The sequence below is a fragment of the Anguilla anguilla genome, chromosome 3, assembly GCF_013347855.1.
Source record: "Anguilla anguilla isolate fAngAng1 chromosome 3, fAngAng1.pri, whole genome shotgun sequence".
Classification (NCBI taxonomy): domain Eukaryota; kingdom Metazoa; phylum Chordata; class Actinopteri; order Anguilliformes; family Anguillidae; genus Anguilla; species Anguilla anguilla.
This window is the reverse complement of record NC_049203.1, coordinates 25877316-25898911: the sequence shown is the minus strand read 5'-3', so window position 1 is coordinate 25898911 and position 21596 is coordinate 25877316. Positions and strand designations below refer to the sequence as shown.

The 21596-nt window shown below is 41.0% G+C and overlaps 1 protein-coding gene across 1 annotated transcript in view; it reads right to left on the bottom strand.

Annotated features, from left to right (window-relative positions):
• LOC118224221 (von Willebrand factor A domain-containing protein 3B-like) overlaps positions 1-21163 on the bottom strand; it is a 91512-nt gene extending 70349 nt beyond the window's left edge. The window contains exons 1-19 of the mRNA XM_035411502.1: positions 21043-21163; positions 17624-17800; positions 17086-17174; positions 16215-16465; positions 15584-15743; positions 14871-15040; positions 13726-13847; positions 11550-11666; positions 11041-11237; positions 9790-9944; positions 9387-9525; positions 8095-8226; positions 6198-6296; positions 5493-5675; positions 2833-2963; positions 1923-2086; positions 1093-1239; positions 533-593; positions 272-428 (exon numbers count right to left, since the gene is read on the bottom strand). Of these exons, the coding sequence (XP_035267393.1) occupies positions 272-428; positions 533-593; positions 1093-1239; positions 1923-2086; positions 2833-2963; positions 5493-5675; positions 6198-6296; positions 8095-8226; positions 9387-9525; positions 9790-9944; positions 11041-11237; positions 11550-11666; positions 13726-13847; positions 14871-15040; positions 15584-15743; positions 16215-16465; positions 17086-17174; positions 17624-17795 (2646 nt within the window). The 5' untranslated portion in view covers positions 17796-17800; positions 21043-21163. The remainder of the gene's footprint in view (positions 1-271; positions 429-532; positions 594-1092; positions 1240-1922; positions 2087-2832; positions 2964-5492; positions 5676-6197; positions 6297-8094; positions 8227-9386; positions 9526-9789; positions 9945-11040; positions 11238-11549; positions 11667-13725; positions 13848-14870; positions 15041-15583; positions 15744-16214; positions 16466-17085; positions 17175-17623; positions 17801-21042) is intronic.
• Between the last annotated feature and the right edge of the window lie 433 nt (positions 21164-21596).

The following is a 21596-nucleotide window of genomic DNA, read 5'->3' as shown; positions in this document are numbered from 1 at the left end:
CAACTACGGTGAAGCCAAAGGCAAATTTACACAGACGTGGACAATAAAGAATCTATCGATCTATCCAAATCACAAAATTGTTCAAAAAGTGTGTAGATAACTTATGGCCTTTTCAGAGAAGGAAGCGATTCCCTCAAAGTCCTGTACTGCCTGACTGTTATTGAGAAGCCAGCATCCACAAATATATTGAGGACAAAATGAGCACACTTTATTAGTGTTCAACCTACTGGCTTATGCTACCATCCAGCACAGCTACATCTGCAGGTCTTACCTCCTCAAACACTTTTGAGTAGACGTGTTTCTCCAGTACAGGGATGAATTTTGCGCTCTGTGTAATGGCCGTGGGGGCCAGGGCGTCGATTATGGTCAGTCTCCTGGCAACCAAACTATTTGTCCGAAGCCAGCAGGCTGAGGACACGCTAAGAGATCTGTAGCAAAGCAAGGGGTAGAGGTCAGAGGGCAAAGGTCAGAGAAGTCACATCTGAGCAGTGGATACATTTATTTCTGTGTTTCCAGGTCTTTCTGTACTCACTCAGTTGGAGTCTTCCGCTTTGGTTTCTTTTGGCTGACATCTAGGGGGGTTAATTCAAGACCTGGGCCAAAAATATGGACAGGCAAGATTATTAATGACAACATTAATAATGACACAAACATCAGGAACACTTTAAAAGCATTATCCATTAGCTAGATTCAATCCAGCCCCAATTCGTTTGGGGAAGCGCTAACTGAAAACATGTATGTAAGTGAAAAAGTACAAATATGACTCACTATACTCACATAAGGATGTGCTTTTATTATTTGATTAGCATAGGTCCAAAGCTAATCCCTGACTGCAGACACAGCTATCCCTGATTGAAATGGAATACACTGCAATATACAGGTATTGTAAATATGTGGAAAGACAAATGTCAGAGCAATGTATTGAAACAATATGCACTGCATTATCTGAAATGGCAATAACTTGTATATTTGCCATATATTGTGAACTGCTGCCATATCTCGACCATATGTGACATATTTTATATTTGAAATTTATTTTCAGTATAGTGCATTTCCACGTGGAATTCCTACAAGAGCTCCTTCCGAACTCACGGCTGAGAACCTGCTTCTGCTTGCTGGTGTTGGTCTGGAAGAGGGACAAGGTCTCCGGTAGCATCCATTCCTGGAGTGCACTTCCGCCGCTGTTGCCAACGCTGACGCCATTGCTCAGGAGCCTTAGCAGGCTGGCTTTTGTTTGTGCTGAAGTGACAGGATGGGTGTCAGGTGCCCGACAATCAGCACATAGACAAATCGGATCTGGGCTTGCGTGTTGTGTGCAGAAGACATTTAAAATACTTCAACAGTCATACAGATTTATGTTCTGTGACACATCTAACCCTCCTGCTGCTTTTAAAAGATAAACCTGTCACTACTATACATCTAGGCTGCTCAGAGGCCACCACAGTGCTGATTAGACAATTAACAAAGGGGTTTACAACACATGCTCTCTCCATAATAAAATCAGGCAGCTACAGTACATCTTTGTAAGTGTGGTATAGATCTCAAGTTTACAATTGACTGAATTGTTAACAGTGTATATATGTGTGTCTGTGGGGGAGGGCGGATGTCACAACATGATTCCTTTGAAAAATACACCAATTTTTACTTATATACATAATGTTGTATGTTTATCTAAGATCGGCTCAGCACGGTCACTTTCTTTGAAATGCATGAGATTTTTGTGAGCTGCACGTATGAGGAGAAGATTCATCTTCGATGCCTGAGGCCCAAGTCTGATATGTGAGACTAGAAATCTATGCTCTCTACCCTCTGGACCTGATTTTTTTTTTTTTTTTTTTACTGTTTGTAGAACCTCTGTGTTTTGGGTGTAAATATTGTGGACTAGCTCTAGCCTAGGGGCTGTGCGGCTGTGGTTGTCGAACCTGCATGGCGGGCTGGCCGAGGTAGCGAACTCTGGGCCTGGGTTGTGGGAATCTGCGGCCGGTGACTGGGGCGTGACCCTGTAACACACCCCAGTGCTGACCTGGGCCTCTGTGGTCTCTCTGCATTCTGCAGCCAGGGGGCGCTGTGGGGTCTCTCACCAGTCCTTAGTCAAAGAGAAAAAAATCCATACTTCTGCACAATCACATAATTTAGGCAAATGTTCCCTGACAGAGAATGTTTTATTCTAAATTACATTCTAAGAAGTTAAAATTCAAGATAAATTACATTATTTCATTATATCATGCAAATAATTAAAACTTGCATGAAATAAAAACACACATTAAGTATACCTCCAAATATTAAAAGTGACATTATACACATCAAGTCTTGGTGTTAAATAAACTGTAACACGGTGGGAGTGTACCCATATTATTTTATTTTATCAGCGTGCATCTTTAATTCTTCTTAATTCTTTAAGTCAACATTCCCTTTTAGTGAGGAGAAAATGTATTGTACCTAACTGCTTTGATTCCTATGGCATATTTTGTCTTTAAAGTAACTGTCCCATAAACTGACATTTTAAATATTTTTGTTCATTTCAAAAGGCAAAAAAAAAAAAATCATGCTGGCCACTATAAGAGAACGTGGTACTGGACTTTTGGAACCTTTGTTGAGAACTGTAAGTAGTTATGTTATTTAATCAGCAGGGCCATGTATATTTTAACCAATCAGTAGTACACAGATTTGTGACAAACCTTGTGTCAGGTCTCATAATTAGAAATGACAGACTGCATTAAAATGAAATGTCATTATTTTCCTGATGATAAACTTGGGTATGGTAAGTTAATCGGTGATAGGAGACATTACAGAGACTCAGACTAGAGGCACTCAGATGTTTTCACATCTAACCTTTTTGCTGTGGTACTGTCCCCGTTGTGATACCAGTCCAACATCACACACTCCGCACGGAGTTTCAGGACTCTCTCCAGCTCTTTCTTTCCTTTTATGATCTCAGCCTTCAGGAGGTGTGTGTCTTCACTCTGAAGATGCAAATGAAACACTCTCAGGGAGGCCGTTCTGTCAGTAATGGGTATGTTCTGCACTCTGCAGACCCTTTCAACTTGATTTTAAAACTACACTTAAAAATTCAAGGGGTCAAACCCAGGATGCAGTTTGGAAAGAGTGAGGAATCATGAAACCTGTAGTGCTTGCAGCAAGAAAGAGTAGTCAGTCACTGACTATATACCAATCGAAAGAAACAGCACTCTACACCAAGTGCAATGATTGGCTCATATCAATGATCATATCATAACTCCATCTGTTTTCAGTTCCATGGACCCTGACTCCCATCACTGTTTAAAGTGTTTATATAGGGCAGTTTGCTCTGTGTTCACTCAATTTATCACAGGTAGTTAGCATAATATATGTAAACATTTGGGCAAATGAGGGATAAGTAAATGCAAAGCAGAAGCTACTGCAAAAGTGTGACCAATCCATTAATTAAGCAAAAAAAAAAAAAACTGGACAGGCCTGGGTTCCTGTAATTATGACTAGCATGTTCTGTAGTTTGGTGGGAGCTTATTACGAATTAAGCCAGCTTAACTTGCTGAGGTTTCACAAGCAATGGTGCCTGCCTACCCCATTAGCGTGGAACACCATGGTAAATATGTCATCAGCAAAGTGCAACAGTGGGCAGAAGTGCATACTCTAGGACCGTGCCATCAATTCACAAGCACAAGGCAATGCAGACATGATAGACAGACAGGGTAGACTGTTTCATTAAAACTGTGAGAAAGACTGATCTCAAATTATATGAAGTGTTTGGTTGCAGTTAAGGCTGCTAAATGCGTTGCAACCAGTTATTAAGTTTAAGGGGGTAATTACTTTTTAACATGAGTGATATGGGTGTTTGTTAACTTTTTTTCATAAAATAAATGAAGTAATAATTAAAAAATTTTGTTTTGTGTTTAAGTTCCCTTTGTCTAATATTACATTTTGTCTAAAAATCTGAAACCATTCAATGTGACAAATTGACAAATATGCAATAATAGATGAAATCAGGAAGGGGGCCAATCATTTTTCATGCCACTGTATATATACATACATATATATATATATATATATATATATATATATATATAATATATGTGTGTGTGTATATGCACGAGATATGAACCACAACATGCCGTGCATATACAAGAATATATGGGTGCCATATATTCCTGTATATGCATGGCATGTGTGGTTTTATTTCTTATACCATGACCACAACTAAAATGCATAGAAAAATTTAAATAAAACAGTATATTAATAGATTTTACCCAATTGCAATACTAAAATCACTATGAACACAGCCTCGACTTAGCTAAATATAGATATCTAGTCCTCCGGTAATGGTAGATGACGCTAGAGAAAATAGAAAACTGAGGGGATAAAAGTAGATTTAGGCCATCAGACGTGAAGGGAAAGGAGGAAAACTGTGGTATCTTGAATCAAGGCACATCTGTATTTGTAGTACATTAGCCACTTTGTCACCAGTAAGAACTTATAACTTTCATTAGCTGTAAGAGGCCATGTAAGACATGATAATTTGTCTATTTGTTTAATTTGTTTCTTTATGATGTGATTCATCACTTCCTAAAATAACAACATTAGCTAGTTAAAGTTATTTTGATATCTACTTTTAAATAACATTAGCATCCTAACGTTAGCTTGCTCACCATTAACATTAATTAAGTCCTTAACATGGATAACATAAATTAGTGCTAAAATAATTCTAATTGTAATGTCGTCATTCAGAGTAATGCATGCCATCTATGGCCGGCAGCCTGGGCAGGGTGATGCATATTTGATCATAGTGTCACCCAGGCAGGGAGGGATTCATTTGGCCGGATGACCATGTATCATCGCTCAGTAGCGACCCCCTCTGGTCAAGCTGCACATTAAGTGACTCATGTCTACGCAAGCTCAATTTGTGCACTGTGAAGTGAAAAGAAACAGCAGTCTGACACAAAATATCTCAGAGAGCATGCATGCCTGTGCTCTTCCTAATCTATAATCTATAGGGGTTAGGTGTCTTGCTCAAGGACACTTCGACATGCCCAGGGCAGGGTTTGAACCGGCAACCCTCCGACTGCCAGACAATCGGTCTTACCTCCTGAGCTATGTCGCCCCGACATTGCACAAGCTCAATTTGTGCACTGTGAAGTGAAAAGAAACAGCAGTCTGACACAAAATATCTGAGAGAGCATGCATGCCTGTGCTCTTCCTAATCTATAGTGGTGGTTGCAGCAATCAGCACTGATGAATATGATAGGGCATTCCAAACTGGTGAGAAAAGGTTTGGAATGCCCTTGGAAAACCCTTCTTTAACACCTGGTGGAACCCTTTAATTCTCAAGCTCTAAATAACATATCATGTCAGTTTTAGTAAGACGAGGAGGGCAACAAAGAAATCATGCAAGTTTATTGGGCTATGGGCACTGATGCAAATTGAAGCTGAGAGTTAGCATTTGCATAACAGTGCCATCTCCAGGCAGGCCTGAGCTAGTCCCAAAAAACAGTCCTCACCACGTAGGGCATGGGGGCCCCGGGCTCCTGGGGGCCACACGGGAAGCAGTGGTACCGTCCTCCCGTCTCCTGTGCCAGGTGGTACAGGAAGTGGTTGGCTTCTGGGTCCTTGCAGTTGAAAGAGATGGTGTGTACCGGAACTGGTGGGCGAAGCTGAACCTGTGCCAGTATGGTTCCAGTAGGCTTGGGGACGGGCCCGTTCATCAGAACAGGGAATATGCATTAGTTCTCACTCGCTTCAGCTCTTACACCTGCTCAGGTACCACTGCTCAGTTTGCTCAGCTAAATGGTAGATTACATTTTGACAGTACCTATTCGTAAAACTTGCAGAATTGAATTGTACCGTTAACCAACAACCCAACCCCGGTTGAGGTTCAAATGTGTCATCAGTTGAACAAACAATCATTTGTAGTCATTATTGACCCAGTAGTGAAACACTCTTCATTTTTCTATTTATTTTCTTGTTGTGCCAGTTAATGGGTTAAATATGTTAATGCAACTTATGAGCATTCATTAAGTGGCATGACTAATGTCGTTACTGTGTTAATCGATGTTTTGTACTGTAATGCAGCACCAGAAAGTCCTGTTACCATCCGGAACCTTCTGCCATTTGGGAGGAGAGAGATTGGAAGGAATGCAGGCGTCGATCATCCGGTTAGTCTTTACAGCAGCCTGTCTGACTTGTTTGTTTAGCGGATGCGGTACCTGATCTGGCCTTCCGTCAGTCAGGAGGTAAACAGCTTGTGTGTCAATGTCTGCCAGTGCCAGCTGCAAGGCGCCCAGCGTGTTGGTCGAACCCCCAGCCTGGAGATCATGAGACTAATGTAATGTTGTCAGCCTGGACGTTTGTCCTAAATGCAGCCTGACTGCATAGTGAAATGTTATCAACACCCAGATGATGTTGTCGATGGCCAATACTCTACCACAGTACTCTTACGCAGCAATAAATACATGTATATATAGAACATATATATTTCCATTCATGAGTTCTATTTTTTTTTGTGAAAATAGAAGGATGTTCTGACAATATTCTCAGCATTTAATTGCACATACTAATGACAACAAGACAACTCTGATTTATTTTGAAATAGAAACTGTTACTTGGAATGTCCAATATTTTGTCATTTGCATTGAGAAATGGAATAATGATGTGGAATAATACACTTTATAAAATATATTGGAAAATATGCCTATTACCGTTTAGTCTCAGTGGGATATATCTGAACATAACCATGCATCATTAAGAAAAAAATAATATACCACCATATATGTGAAAATATATTTGCAGTAACTTCATGTATTCGAATATATTATCAATGTATTTCTTGGTATTTTTCAATACATGGATATGTATTTTAATTTAATAAGGGTGCAATATGATAATTGTAGGATTCAGCATAAACACACATTTTTTAAATGCTGGGGCTAGGAGTTTTAACAAGGAATGAGATCGGAATAACAACAGAGACTTGGCCTTATATTACCCTGAGCTGAGCAAGGTATGTTTTAAACAAGACGGGACACACTATAGTCTGTTTTATCTGTGGGCTCAGAGATGAGGGATAGTCTTCATTTGCATAAATGCAATCTCATTGTGCTACAAAGAGTGTGAACCTGTTCTGTCAGTGTGCTATTTAACTGTGAGACCCAAAGGAACCTGTTTCATACTATCCCATCTTCCTACACACACAAGTACATGCGCACACACACAAACACACACACACACACAAACACAAACAGGCACACAAAATCACCCACACTTACAAACACAGATCTCTTATGAAGGCTAAAGCTTATCTCACAATTATTACATGCACAACTCCCTTTGAAGGCTTCATATGTATTGATTGCAATACCCAGTAAAGAGTTGCTTGTTCAGCAGGCAGGCAGCCAAAGTACCATTAAATCACTTTTGAAGGATGACTCAAAAGCATAATAGGTTTTGGCTCATGCCCTTTGCCAGGGCAACTCGCATAGTTTACATCTTTTTCATATCATTCATTTATTTGGTTATATTCAGAGAAGTAATTTAGGCACCTCACCCAGAACAGAACGCACAATCTGTACATAACAAGCCCTACCCAATACTGTCTGTCCATACTGCTTTATTCACAACATTAAAATATGACCTTGTCACAGAGGTGGAAAATTCCATTCAATTAAATTAGATTTCATCTGCATAGCGCTTTTTACAGAGAACTGTCACAAAGACGCTTTACAGATCCAAAATCCAAGTTCAGAAAGTAAATATCCTCCCCATTATTTTGTTCCAATCACCTGGATTTGCTAATTAGCACAATTATTCAGCCAGGAGGTAAAACGTATTAGCAAAATCAGCTGGTTGAGTTCTTAGGTAGAAGAAATACATGGTATTTACTGTCTGACCTCCAGACTTCACACCTTTGCCTTGACAGAACTTTCTCAAACAAATTTTTGTATAATGACAAAATGCAATTTGTATAATGTTCTCATCATACCATTTCACCAACAAACGTAATATAGCTGGAATGTTTCCCCTCCTCCTCATCTCACAACCAAATGGGAATCTATCTGGAAAGCTCCACAGCGTTATTGAAGCATCTATTTGCAACCAGGCGCTCACCTGCAGTCCTTTGACCCAGCTCCAGGCGTTCTCCAGGCTCTGGGGGCTCACCTCCACCAGCCTCTCTCTCCACGCTGCCGCCCGCGAGCCGAACTTCACAAAGTTCACCTGGGCCTTGTGTCGAAGCTGCTCCTGAATGCACACAGGACAGGGAGAAAGCTTTCACACTTCCACAGCTGAAGAAATCATACACACTTCCACAGCTGGAGACAGCTTTCACACTTCCACTGCTGGACACAGCTTTCACACTTCCACAGCTGGAGACAGCTTTCACACTTCCACCGCTGGACACAGTTTTCACACTTCCACAGCTGGAGACAGCTTTCACACTTCCACTGCTGGACACAGCTTTCACACTTCCACAGCTGGAGACAGCTTTCACACTTCCACCGCTGGACACAGTTTTCACACTTCCACCGCTGGACACAGCTTTCACACTTCCACCGCCAGAGAAAGCTTTCACACTTCCACCGCCAGAGACAGCTTTCACACTTCAGCACAAAATACCTTTTACATAACATGCAAAAAGGGAACTTGCTCACCTAAAACGCACATTGTCAAGTAAATGGGTGTATTAGTCGACGAGAAGTATTAGTGTATCAGTTAACAAGCATGGCAGCAGACTGTATATCAAACAAATGTTAAATGTAATACAGTGATTCACTGTAAATACATTTCAGCTATTTACAATTTCATACTTTTGCTATTTTACAGACTTTCACTGTAAAATCCATGGACATTTTTACAGCGTATGTTTAAAAGCAACAGGCCATTGGAAAAATGTTTTGGCTCTTGCCTTCTTTAGTGTGTGCAGGAGAACAGCTGAATCAATCTTTTATATTCTATTTATACCTTTACCAACTGATAGGACAGTGAGGTTTTATGAACGACAAAATGGGTGGAGCTACAATGAGCTGTCTATCATACACCTGTCTGAACCAATCAAAATATTTTTCCCTGTACGGCAATACACAATGATATGTACTGCCGTTATACCCTTGACTAAGGTACTTAACTTTAACTTAATTTCTTTAATTAAATATTCGCCTGTATAAATGGATTATATGTAAAAATGTAATCTCCCTGGTGTAAGTCGTTCTGGATAAGACTGTCTCCTAAATGTCAGAATGTAGTGTAATGTAATATTCTGCAATTACTGATGGCGTATGGTAGCTTAAAGTCTCATTCTCACATCATGACTCTAACCAAATTCTATTATATCCAATACCTGGTCATATGAGAAATCACCCCCCCCCCCCAAACTACAAGTTGTGAGAAGAAAACTTTCTGACCTTTATGAGCTGTTGAATCTTCTCTTTTACAAGAGGAAGCTGATCTTTCATGGACTCTGAAGTGTCTAAGAGGATATACACCTGCTCCTCCAGCACTGCCCCAAACAGCTCCCTGCTGCCCCTGCTCAGCCACTCCAGCCTGCAGAGAGGTAAAAAGCAGTGGGAAGGGGTTCTTGCAAGCAAGCACCTCTCGGGAGGCCAGCAGCGCAAGCTGTCAACCCGCCAGTGCTTTTGCAAATCGGCGCTACAGTCGTCTGCTAGCAGCAGGATCGTGAGCCAAACATTTAGCGCTTTTTTAATGGCCCATGATCTCAACTGCTTCCCCTCAACTGACCCTCAGGGGACCACCGATTTCACGTTTACGCTGACGGCAGGGAGTGTGACCGGCGGAAAGGCTCATTACCTCCTCTGCATATTCATCAGCGCCGTCTTCATCCGCTCCTCGTACCACCTGCACTTGTCTGCAGAGATGTACACGTGTGCCAAAGAACCGTCCTTCCATCTCATGTGGACAAATCTATTACAGTACTTGGCATTGACCAGCTTATGATTTGCTTCCTTCAAGTGATAGAGAAAAAAGAGGATGGGAGAGTGAAAAAGAGATTTTTTTCCCCAGTTTTATCAAAACTTTATTTGGTCATTAAACCAGGCAGTAACAGAAAGAGTTATAGAAGAGTTTTCACACAGACAGCAAAACTTGTTCCAAACTTCAGGTCAGCTCTTTCTATGATCTATAATAATCATACTCCATCACTGCATCCTTTACTCTGCCTCCATTATTTTTAATGCTTGAATTTGCTTCTTTCCATGACCAGGCTCTAGTTAATTTTTCCTGATCTTTGTGCCATCTTTCTGTGTGTCAAAGATATCAATCATTGAAGCAAATGACAACTTAATATAGACCAAACTTAAAAATGACCATGAAGAATGGTCTCCTTCAGGAGATGGAATGGACACGTCTTCAATTCCAAGATTAATTTCTGGGACAGAAACATTGATCGCATTTATCCCAGATCACCAGCAAGCTTGTCTAGTCTAGTGGTGGCTCATAAATTGCCTTCCACACATTTCTCACCTCATTCTGTATTCGTAGCGAGAGAGAGAGAGAGAGAGAGAGAGAGAGAGAGAGAGAGAGAGAGAGAGAGGGAGAGAGAGAGAGAGAGAGAGAGAGAGAGAGAGAGAGAGAGAGAGAGAGAGAGAGAGAGGGAGAGAGAGAGAGAGAGAGAGAGAGAGAGAGAGGGAGAGAGAGAGAGAGAGAGAGAGAGAGAGAGAGAGAGAGAGAGAGAGAGAGAGAGAGAGGGAGAGAGAGAGAGAGAGAGAGAGAGAGAGAGAGAGAGAGAGAGGGAGAGAGAGAGAGAGAGAGAGAGAGAGAGAGAGGGAGAGAGAGAGAGAGAGAGAGAGAGAGAGAGAGGGAGAGAGAGAGAGAGAGAGAGAGAGAGGGAGAGAGAGAGAGAGAGAGAGAGAGAGAGAGAGAGAGAGAGAGAGAGAGAGAGGGAGAGAGAGAGAGAGAGAGAGAGAGAGAGAGAGGGAGAGAGAGAGAGAGAGAGAGAGAGAGGGAGAGAGAGAGAGAGAGAGAGAGAGAGAGAGAGAGAGAGAGAGAGAGAGAGAGAGGGTGATATTCTGGGTTTGAGGTGAGTAAGGATCTGTCACTCACAGCATCGGTTTGCACACTCTCATCCCCCGGCTTGACTCTGACGTCGACCACGCCATCTGAGTGGCGGAAGGCACAGTCCGCAAGCGCGTCGAACAGCAGCAGTTTCTGGGCCTTCAACCCGTACTGGGAGAGCCACGCCCTGGAGCTGAGGTAGTCCTCAGACCAGCGCATGACTGCAGGCTCACAAACTGCTGGTTCTGTGGGACCAAAACAAAAACAAAAAAAACCAACACAAAAATAAAACCAGTTAAACCAATCGCACAGCCCTCTACACTCAAACCACCACACCCTTCTCAGTGTGCTGGGCTTCTGAAGAGGATGAACCAGAAACATGGCTATCATAAGACCCAGTTATAATTGATAACATTTTCACGTGCAGTATGGCTGGCCTTGCTGCAGTGTTAGCTCAACAAAAAAGCTACTGAAAATACAATAATGCCATAGTGTCCTAATCAATGAACCTGCCCCTGGTTAATGGACCAGTGTGCACAATGGCTGAATGGTCCTACCTTGTTCTGGTGCAGGTGGGGAAATGTTCATCAATATGGCCTGGAGTCGAGCCCTGGTTGTCTGAGCCTCCTCCATCTCCCTCCAGACCAGGAACACATCCTCTCTGACCCCAGCCCCTGTCCAAATGTACTGTCAGTTTGAGCCAACATGGAGCATAAAGACCAGATATTGTACGTATGTATAGTCTCACTCTAAAGCCTCCATGGTAAGGACGCACAGCCCCTTTGAGCCATCATGGAGGACAAAATCTTAGAACATTTCATGCCCTATATAAGACAGACTGATCATGTAAAAGTTTTTGTGTTTTTTCAGTCAATCAAACTTAATTTGGTGATAATCTCGAAAACCAGTGGTATTGTACAGCCCTCAGAAAGCACTGTGCATTGTGTTCTTTTTATTTTACCATTATTTAACCAGGAGATCTCTTGAGGTTGAGAGCACAATAGCTTCTACAAAGGCCAATTGTAAAGGCAAAATAATACATAAAATCAGAACGTATGTTGTTTAAAGTTGTATGTCTTTAATTTAAAACAGTTATATGCAAAAAAAAATTGTCGTTTAAGATATTTCATTTAGACAAGGTTATGGTTTACTTGTTCTGTCAAGGGCTGTATAAGTTCACTTTCATTGATGCCTAAGAAAGCAGGCATTAGCCAACCTAAATCAGTTATCACAGACAGCCAAGGTTAACACCTGCTCACATGCCTGCATATTGAGCAACACAGACACATCACTGGTATCTGTGGATAAACACGCAAAGCTTATACACTAGTTTCGCAGACACACATCATAGCAGGGATCCCAACTGTCCTGTATCAGCTGGAACATCCCATATTTTCATCCCATAAGTGACAAAAAAATTGGTCCCATATTAAGCAATTTAGCAAATAATATCAACTAAATATCAGGGTTCTATATGGCTACCTAGCACCATGAATCAAATTAATTAAATAACACCCAGCACTGCACAAGATTAATCCCAAACTACCCACCCCCAACAGCCCACCCCTCCCAGAACACAGGAGCATCAGTAACCCACCCTTCTAGATCAACTTAGCTTATCTGATCATCTTAACATCAACCATTTTATTGTGTCCTGTACCTGGCCAAGGGAATGCTTCAAAGCCAATCTCAAATTTTGTTAAACCTAAAGCAATTCTTTTGCATTTCATGTTTACCCTTCCTATTGCTCCATTCTAAAATATGCCTACTTTAGACATCCTGCTTTCTAAATTCTCTCACTTCGGTTTTACCCAACCCTTGTCCTTCCTTAACTGCAATTGTCTTTTTAAACCACGTTTCCTCTGTTTATATGAACTCTGGCCTGCCTGAAGTTGGCTCAGGACTAACATAGTTTAGAATGCATTTATTGTTGGTCATATTTGAATGTCCTAAAATAGACACCATGACCACAGCGACTGACCAAAGGCAGCAAACTTGTGTGATATTAGTGCCTATCCACACCACAGCTAAAGCCATGGCTACAGCAGTGATAAAAATACACCGGCAACCTGGTTAGGTCCTCAATCTCAAGATAAACACATTCCACCAACGCCCTGTGCTGATTTCACAATATGCTGCAAAACTCTCAATGTCAATCACAAGGCAAGACACAACAAAGCTTCAAACACCAAGTAGTTAATTCAACTTGACCTGTATGTAAAAGAGATCAAATGTACACTAACATTTTTTAAATAAAGGTTGCTGAATGACACCATTTCCATTGGGGCAGTTTGCAAGATAAATATGTTGACCTAACTTTTATTAAATGTCTGTATTAAAAGAAAATGAATACAGGTCATGGAGAAGGGAAGAGGAATGAGTAATGGTAGGGAATGGTGACATTGATGATTTCAGTTGTTGGTCTATTAATAAATCAATTCATGCAACCTCTTTAAAAATGATTAAATTGCTACAGCACATTACAGAAAATAAATGTGTTAGCTGTCTGAGAACTGCTCTGAATAATGGTCTGTAAATGAACAAGGGATATTCATTTTTGGTAACATGAACATCTGTGTCTGACAAAATGTGGCATTTAGGCAGTAAATAATCCTTCATTAGACGTAAAAGTGTTTAAATAAAATTTAAAAAGAAAATTAAAAAACTGACAGTCCGTTGTTCTTCATACACAGGGGTCTCCAGGACCAAGTTTGGGAATCCATGGTTGGTTACCTGGAGGCACGCCCCCTATGGGTTTGACTGGCAGGCAAGTGGGATGGCCGTTCCCGCCATCACTGCCTCCTGAGCCGTACAATTCATCTTTGAAGGTATGCATTTCCGCAAACGCGTGGAACCTGTGGGACACAGAGATTCCCAATCTTCCTTAACACATAGTCAATTCAAGGTTTTTATGTCTGCGGCTACTTGCTAGACCATGTGGTACAATACTGAGCAAAGTTCACTCAACAAGCAATATTCGGAAAGAAAAAAAATATCATGTCTGTTGACAGCTGTTTTGATAAAATGCCAGATATCATAATGGTTACCCTTGGAATATTCAACTGGCCAAATGCCGTCCTCTATAAAACAAAATAAACATTTTTTGACTACATTCAGGTTTATATCTGCACTGTGTCAGTATGCATCCCACCAATGACATAACATCATTTCAACAGTACAATATACAATAATGAGCATAGTATAATACGTGCTATTCATACATTATTTATGAATAGTATATGTAAGGTTTTCTGCCTATATGCCGCATTTATGAAAAAAATCTGGCCTCCAAAAAAAAAATTGTTTAAGACTGATGAGTTAAAGAGTCAGTCTGAAAGTCAAAGCAATAACTGACAAGAAATGCTGTTTGGATCACAGACTTTTACAGCACATCTCTGGAGAAACTCTGGAGAGAAACGCTGAATCAATTCCTGTCGCATATCTGACCGACTTTACAGTACCTATCGATTGGAAGCAATATTAAAGTTTTAGGCTATTGAGTGGTTACAACCTCATTATCATAAACTCTTTAAAGGGCTAGCCTGAATAAATAAATCAGGTTTGGAATGCAAGACAAGACCTACAATACAGAAATAATGAGTCATACAGGAACATCAATGGCTTAGATGTCAATGTTTTGTAAACACAGAGGTAATCTCCTTATGAAAAGAATGTGGGTTTAAAAAAAGCAATCCAAAACAGTTTGTGCCTACTGTTCTCACAGGGTAAGCCATCATTGTTGCAGACTCATTATAACTAAATGAGTCTTTGTTCAGTAATAGGTACTGAAATGTATGGCTGAAATGTGTTTTTTGGACTTGACATTGATAATGTTTATTACTAGGATAATCCACCCAGTTTGAAATATCATTGCTTACCTGCCAGCAGTAAGCTGAGATAGCTCTTTTAGGACTTGAATGGTCTCCTTTTCATTGGCATTGAATGATACAGTGTGGATGGGGCACACATTCTTTGCAAGTTTATTCTTTAGCACGTCTGTTAAGCTGTCTCTAAAATCCCCGACAGTGAAAAGGTAGACTGCTTCCAACTGTCATTCGGCAAAAGAAAGACACGTTTGTTAGCATAGCATAGTGATTCGACAAAGTGACATCATGATTCGACACATCTCCCTGTGTCTTGTATGACAGAGCTATGCATTTGCGTCAGAGAGTGCTGTCTCTGCCTCATGCCCTAGCACTGCCAAACGTTATAATGATGCCAATATAGTGTCCTTGGGTAGTAGCCAGAACCCCTCCAAAAGCTACTACGCACACAGCCAGTACTGCCGTGTCACTAATGCCCAAATTTGTAACATTTCTGTTTCAAAAATAGTACCAGCTATCTTGTGAGACCAATTCCACAACAAACTCAGCTGTTTTACAGCAACACACTGATTTCTCCTGATTTTTTGGATCCAGTATACTTTTTTGTCTTAGAACGTAGTCATCATTTATTGCTATTGCACCCTTGTTTATAGTCTTGATGCCCAATCTGTTTGTCATGGTGCCCTATTAAATCTACCAAAGGCCAAAGTGCCCCTGGGCTAAAAATGATTTAATTCCAGGTGTGACATTTGAGGGTCCTGCCTTACCATTGAATCCTCCATGGTTTTCAACACAGCCTCTGCAGTGTCAAATGCAGAGGGAGATTCCTCCGGTTTCAACTTCCATACCCACTCTACTGCAGAATCAATATGGGCATCAGAGGAGGGCACTGCCTTTTCCTGCCACATCTCCATCCTAGGGGCGGAGCTAGAGAAGGGTGAAAATACCAGTAATTTTGGGCCAACTGCTTTACTTGATATTTAGGAATTAATCACACACATTCATCTTACACATTCAAGTATCCTGAAGGTGTACAGTTTTGTGTACTTTTTTTCAGTCTCTTGGCAATTTAGTCAACCAACTGAAAAATTGTCTTACAATCTGTCTGGAGCCAGACACCACTTATATAATCTTTTTACAAAGCAGAACATTTAGAAAAGCAATTCAGGTTACTTATCTTGCCCAAGGTTACAAGGGCTTTGATGCCCCATCTGGGAATCAAATCTGCACCCTCTAGGTTAGAAGCCTAGCTCCCTAACCATTATACTACAATGGCAGAGTCAAACCACTTTAGGTAAACCAGAAACCATTGACCGTCCTTTTCTTTCCCTCATCTGGATTAAAACCATGACATAATTGTAATACGGCACTTCGTGCCTATTCCGGCGCCTGCCTTACCGAATGAGGTTGAACCGGAAGATATGCGAGACCTGCTCCCTAAGCAGCAGGCACACAGAGTCCTGGCTCAGTTGGAACTGGGCCCCTGACGTCCTTCCGAAGTCCAGCACCAGGGCGGCGGCACGTTCCTGCACCACTCCGAAGAGCTGCCGGCTGCCGGTGGTCAGCCAGTCCAGCCTACGCTGGTACAGCCTGGCCTTTCTCCGCAGCCTCTCACAAAGCTCCTGGAGCTGCTGAGGGCTAGCAGTTAGCTGCCGAAACAGCAAAACAGCCCATCTTACTACACACACATCTCTGTAATAATATGCCTGATAACTATTATTGAGGTTGAGGTTTTAAATTACAAGATGCAACACTGAAGAATGACACGGTGTAATATCCTTCAATCATCTAGGCACTAGATATATCACTGTTATTTTTAAGACAGCTTCCTTATTTCTCTAAAGAAGAGCCAATGAGCCTGTCTTGTTATCTTTCAGTAAAGCACAAAAGGCAGAATAATTAAAGTATTCTTTACAACTCATTGGACATGCACATTTGTTCTGGGATTGATGGTGGGCATTTGGGAAATCATAGATGCATTTAAAAAATTTCATTTAACCTCGACATCTCTTTTTCAAGCGAGCCCTAAAGCCCACATGTTCTCGGAATGTGGGAGGCACGTGGAGCACCCAGAGCAAATCCAAAACGAGGAGAACATGCAAACTTCACACAGAAGATCCAGCCAGGGGGACTTGAACCCTACATCTCTGTCTTGAGGAGGCAACAGCTCCACCATGCCACCCGTTTCAGACAACTGCAGTTTCCATGAAGACTATACTTGGTACAGCATATCTTGCCAGGACTACAGGACTACATTATATTTACTTACATTATAAACAGCGCCATCCTTCATAAACTGAGAAAACATGCCTTCAGCATACTGTGAGGAAACTGGCTTCCTAAGAGAGCGAACATAATCTGTGGGGACAAAGGGAAACATGGAAAATTCAATAGCTTGCAGGCTTGCTTTTGCTTCATAGTCAGAAACTGTAGTTTTAAACCCCCAAGCGAAAATACAGTGTGCACTAGCTTTTTTTTTGAGAATCAACAGTAGGTTGGCTAGTGGGCAGTTGAGGCAAGGCAGGTGAGATGAGTTTTGGCTGTTAAAAGAATGCAAAATAGTTGGTAAATGGTGCTTCCATGAGTAGGCTTCTGCAGCACCTGACAGCCGGCATGGCACCTGATAGGTGTTTTCTTGCCTGACCGTGTCTAACAGACAAACGCCAAAATTCAGCCCAAAATGTGCCCGGCCATCAACATGCTCTCCACAGTAGTCTTAGCAAAAATTAAAATAAAAAAGACAATATTTTAAAAGCCATGATGGTGGCATTCTTTCAATCAGCGTGTGTTCGGGGGTTGTCCCGTACCCTCGCTGTGCTTGAAGCCTATTTGTGCAAAGACCTGGTGGAGACAGAGCTTGCTCTCTTTCAGTCCGTGGATTTTCAGCCATGCCTGTGAGGAGATGAGGATGTCCACTTCCTTGTTGGTCACGCTTTCCCCCGTCCCTCCTTGGCATCGCCCTAGAGCCCACCCTCTCATTTCCTCTGGTAGCGAGAGGGTACATTACATTACAGGCATTTAGCAGACGCTCTTATCCAGAGCGACTTACATTGTATCCAATTATACAGCTGGGTATACACTGATCAGCCACAACATTAAAACCACCTGCAGTTTTCTGCTTTTTTCAGATTTAATATTTTATTTTCTCTGTTTGTAATCAAACAATTCACATGTGGTCAAAGTGCAGACTCAGAGCTTTTATTAAAGGGTATTCTCATACATTTTGGTTTCACCTTGTAGTAATTACAGCACTTTTTATACGTAGTCCCCCATTTCAGTATTTTAGACAAATTAACATAATGTCAAATAAAAGAGTCATGTTCGGTATTTGGTTACATATCCTTTGCACTACAAGCATAGTTTCTCCTGAATATTTTTCCACTGAGTTGAAATTAATCAGGAGGTTGTAGTATCTACTGCATATCTGGCAGCAGCACGGTGGTTTGAGGCTCATTTAATACCTTGGACCCTTAAAGCCGTTTAGCCAACAAACGTGTTCCATACTGTATCAGCAAAATTTACAGCTGAATCTAGTCCCACCCCCCAATTCCTATAGAGATCCATTCAAATACAAAGAGTTTTTGTATCGCTTGTAGGACAACCTGACAATAAGACATCCAGACTCTGATGATGTTGATAGGTCACAGTCATCAGGAAGTCATAGCATGCAAAGGATATGCAACCAAATACAAAACATGACTCTTTTATTTGACAACATGTTACTTTGTCTAAAACACTGAAATGGGGGAACTATGTATAAAAAGTGCTGTAATTTCTACATGGGGAAACCAAAATGTATAAGAATACCCTTTAATAAAAGCTCTGAGTCTGCACTTTGATCATGTGTGAATTGTTTGATTACAAACAGTGAAAATAAAATATTAAATCAGAAAAAAGTAGGTGGTTTTAATGTTGTGGCTGATCGGTGTATACTGGAGCAATGCAGGTTAAGTACCTTGCTCGAGGGTACAACAGCAGTGTCCTACTGGGGAATCAAACCTGCGACCTTTTAGGTTACAAGACCGACTCCTTAGCCATTATACTACACTGCCGCACCATATACACTGCTGGATATATACAACAGCACCAAAACGTTATATGAACATTGTACAATAGAATGGTGACTACAAATGCCAATGCAGAATGTTGCGGGCATGACAAATGAGGGCAATTGTCTGAGGCCTAAATACTGTGCCCAGTTGCATACATTAACTAGGTGCAATAATTTACTTCACCATTAACCAAGGAGAGCGAACATTCAACATGCTGTCATGGGGGCGTAGTGGGGGTCAGGACCCAAACGCGGAGTGAGGGGGAAAAAACTCAAAACTCCAAAATGGGATGAACAAAGACTTTACTAACAACTCCAGGACAAAAGGGAACCAAAAGCCTCACAGGGCAACTCACAAAACACAAAGAAAAACTTCAAAAAAAACAGGAAACAAGAAAATCCAAAAGTCCAAAAGCACGTTGAAAACAGAACATGGGCAGGAACACACGGGGCAGGAACATGATCAGAGGCACGCACTAACAAACAACCGACAAGGATCCAGCACCTGAGTCAGGGAGAAGGGAACTTAAATAGACAAGACACTGACGAGACACAGTAGGGCACAATGCACAATCAGGCCACAGAGAGGGAGGGGAAAGCTAGACAGCCAAAAAACAATAATTGAACAATTGAAAACAATAATACAATTAAACAAGGGACAAGCAGGACACAAAACAGAAGTGCTGCCATCTGGCGGCCCAACAAGGAAGGACAGACGGAAAACACAGAACCATGACACATGCCTTTGGAGCACAGCCACAAACCATCCCCTCAGGAATACCGCAAAACATAACAAACTGTTCGGACTGAAACTCCAATTCAATAAGTGGAACTTCTGAAATGTAAAAGAACATTCTGCTGATTGAACAAGCCCTGCTAATTGAATAAGAGCCTTTAGTCACTTCTCCTTCACCCTTATGATGTTGAATCAGTGATTTGGGTGGGGTTAGAATTAGCCTGCTCTGCAGCAGGAGGTTGTGAATGTATAGATTTACAAAACGACTAGTTGTTGTACACAGAAATGAAACACAGCAAAGCACAAAACTGTACAAATCATCTTCACAGGTAGGCTGCATTTTCATCCAATTAGTGATTTTTCTCACACATTTAAACAAGGGATTGTGTTCTCTAGCTGTCATTCATTACATAACATCCCCTACTGAAGCTCAGCCAATCCAGGAGATTTTAGAAAATATCTCTCCACATGAACAAACCTGTCTCCAAAAAATATAGCCACATGTCTGCATTCACACACGGTGAAGTGAACAATTACAAAATAACGCATAAACTGGTTTGAATATTAACTATTGGAATTGTTTTGTTCTACATGGAAGTTGACAATGTTCAATCTGAAATCCTGGAGCACAGATAAGACTAGATTTTATAGAGAAACAAATTAAAAGATGAAATAAATAAAAAAGCTGTTGCACTCCAGGAAAAAATTGTGTGTGCCAAGGGCAAAAACAGCTATGTTCAGTTTGGTTTAAAAATAATAGCAATGATATTTTTAAAAACTTATTGCACTAAAGTGAGGACAGTGCTGCAGCAAAATGTTCTATATTGCAATGGCTTCCATCACTTGGCTACGTTTAATACACATGTGTGTTATCTTTTTTATGCCAACTGCCAGTAGATGGGATTTGTGCTTTGATTGAAAGCCTTGTTGTCCAAGGTATAAAAGGACATGTTGATTTCAGCAGATTTGGTTATTTACTCGCACCCCTCTGTGTGTGAGTGCTTTCTATTCAAGCACCTACTTGTGATGCTCTTACACTGTGGTACCAAGGGCAACCGGAAATGGAAATTTACCTTTTAAATACTCTTGGCTGTCCACACACACACGCGCACACACGCGAACACACACACATCCCATAATTTTATCAATGGCGACTCTCAGTTTACAAAAATATCCTGAATCAGAGGTCTAGGAAAAAGTGCAGCATACAACAAATAAAATAAATTAATCAGTCGAATCCAAATGTGAATACAGAACAGAGCAATTATTCATACACAAATACAGTAACCTGCAGATGATAACCCCAATTAACTATAGGCTAAACAAGGTTTGACGAGAATAATGTAAGGTAATGACGTCACTTAATCACATAGCCCTAAATTTAGCATTTAAGTCAGAAAATGATGACGTGAATTTAAATAGTTGTCATTTAGCCATACCTTCTTACATGAAGTAGAGTGCTCTTCCCTCTATTTTCCTCACTAGACCCGATTTGTGTTGACATTAGTTACAGAGATGTTGCTAAGCTTTGGCCAATGAAGTTACGGTAGACAATCCGCCCCCCTCCCCCCCTCTCTCTCTCTCCCTCCCTCCCTCCCATACACACGCACACACAAACACTCACTTTCACACAATTCCAATAATTAATTTTCCATTTACGCCTAGAATTCTACAAGAACTCTCCTTTTTACCGCTAATATATTTAATGCATTATTGGCAGCTTGTAATCATTGGGAATAATATCAGCATGAGCCGAAAAGTTAATTAACTCACGATAAGAGAGGAGGATTTAACCCTTTGAATAGTACGTTTTTGGATATGTTTTCAAAATTCTAAGTCAGTATTCTAGAACTCCATTACTTACCAGAAGTGATTGCTACATCAGCATTAGAATGTTCACTTAAGAATTCATGTGTGATCTAACACCTTAAAGAGTTAAAATTATGGATGCCAACAGTTAAACAACAGGACGCTTTTGTCTCACTGATCTGGT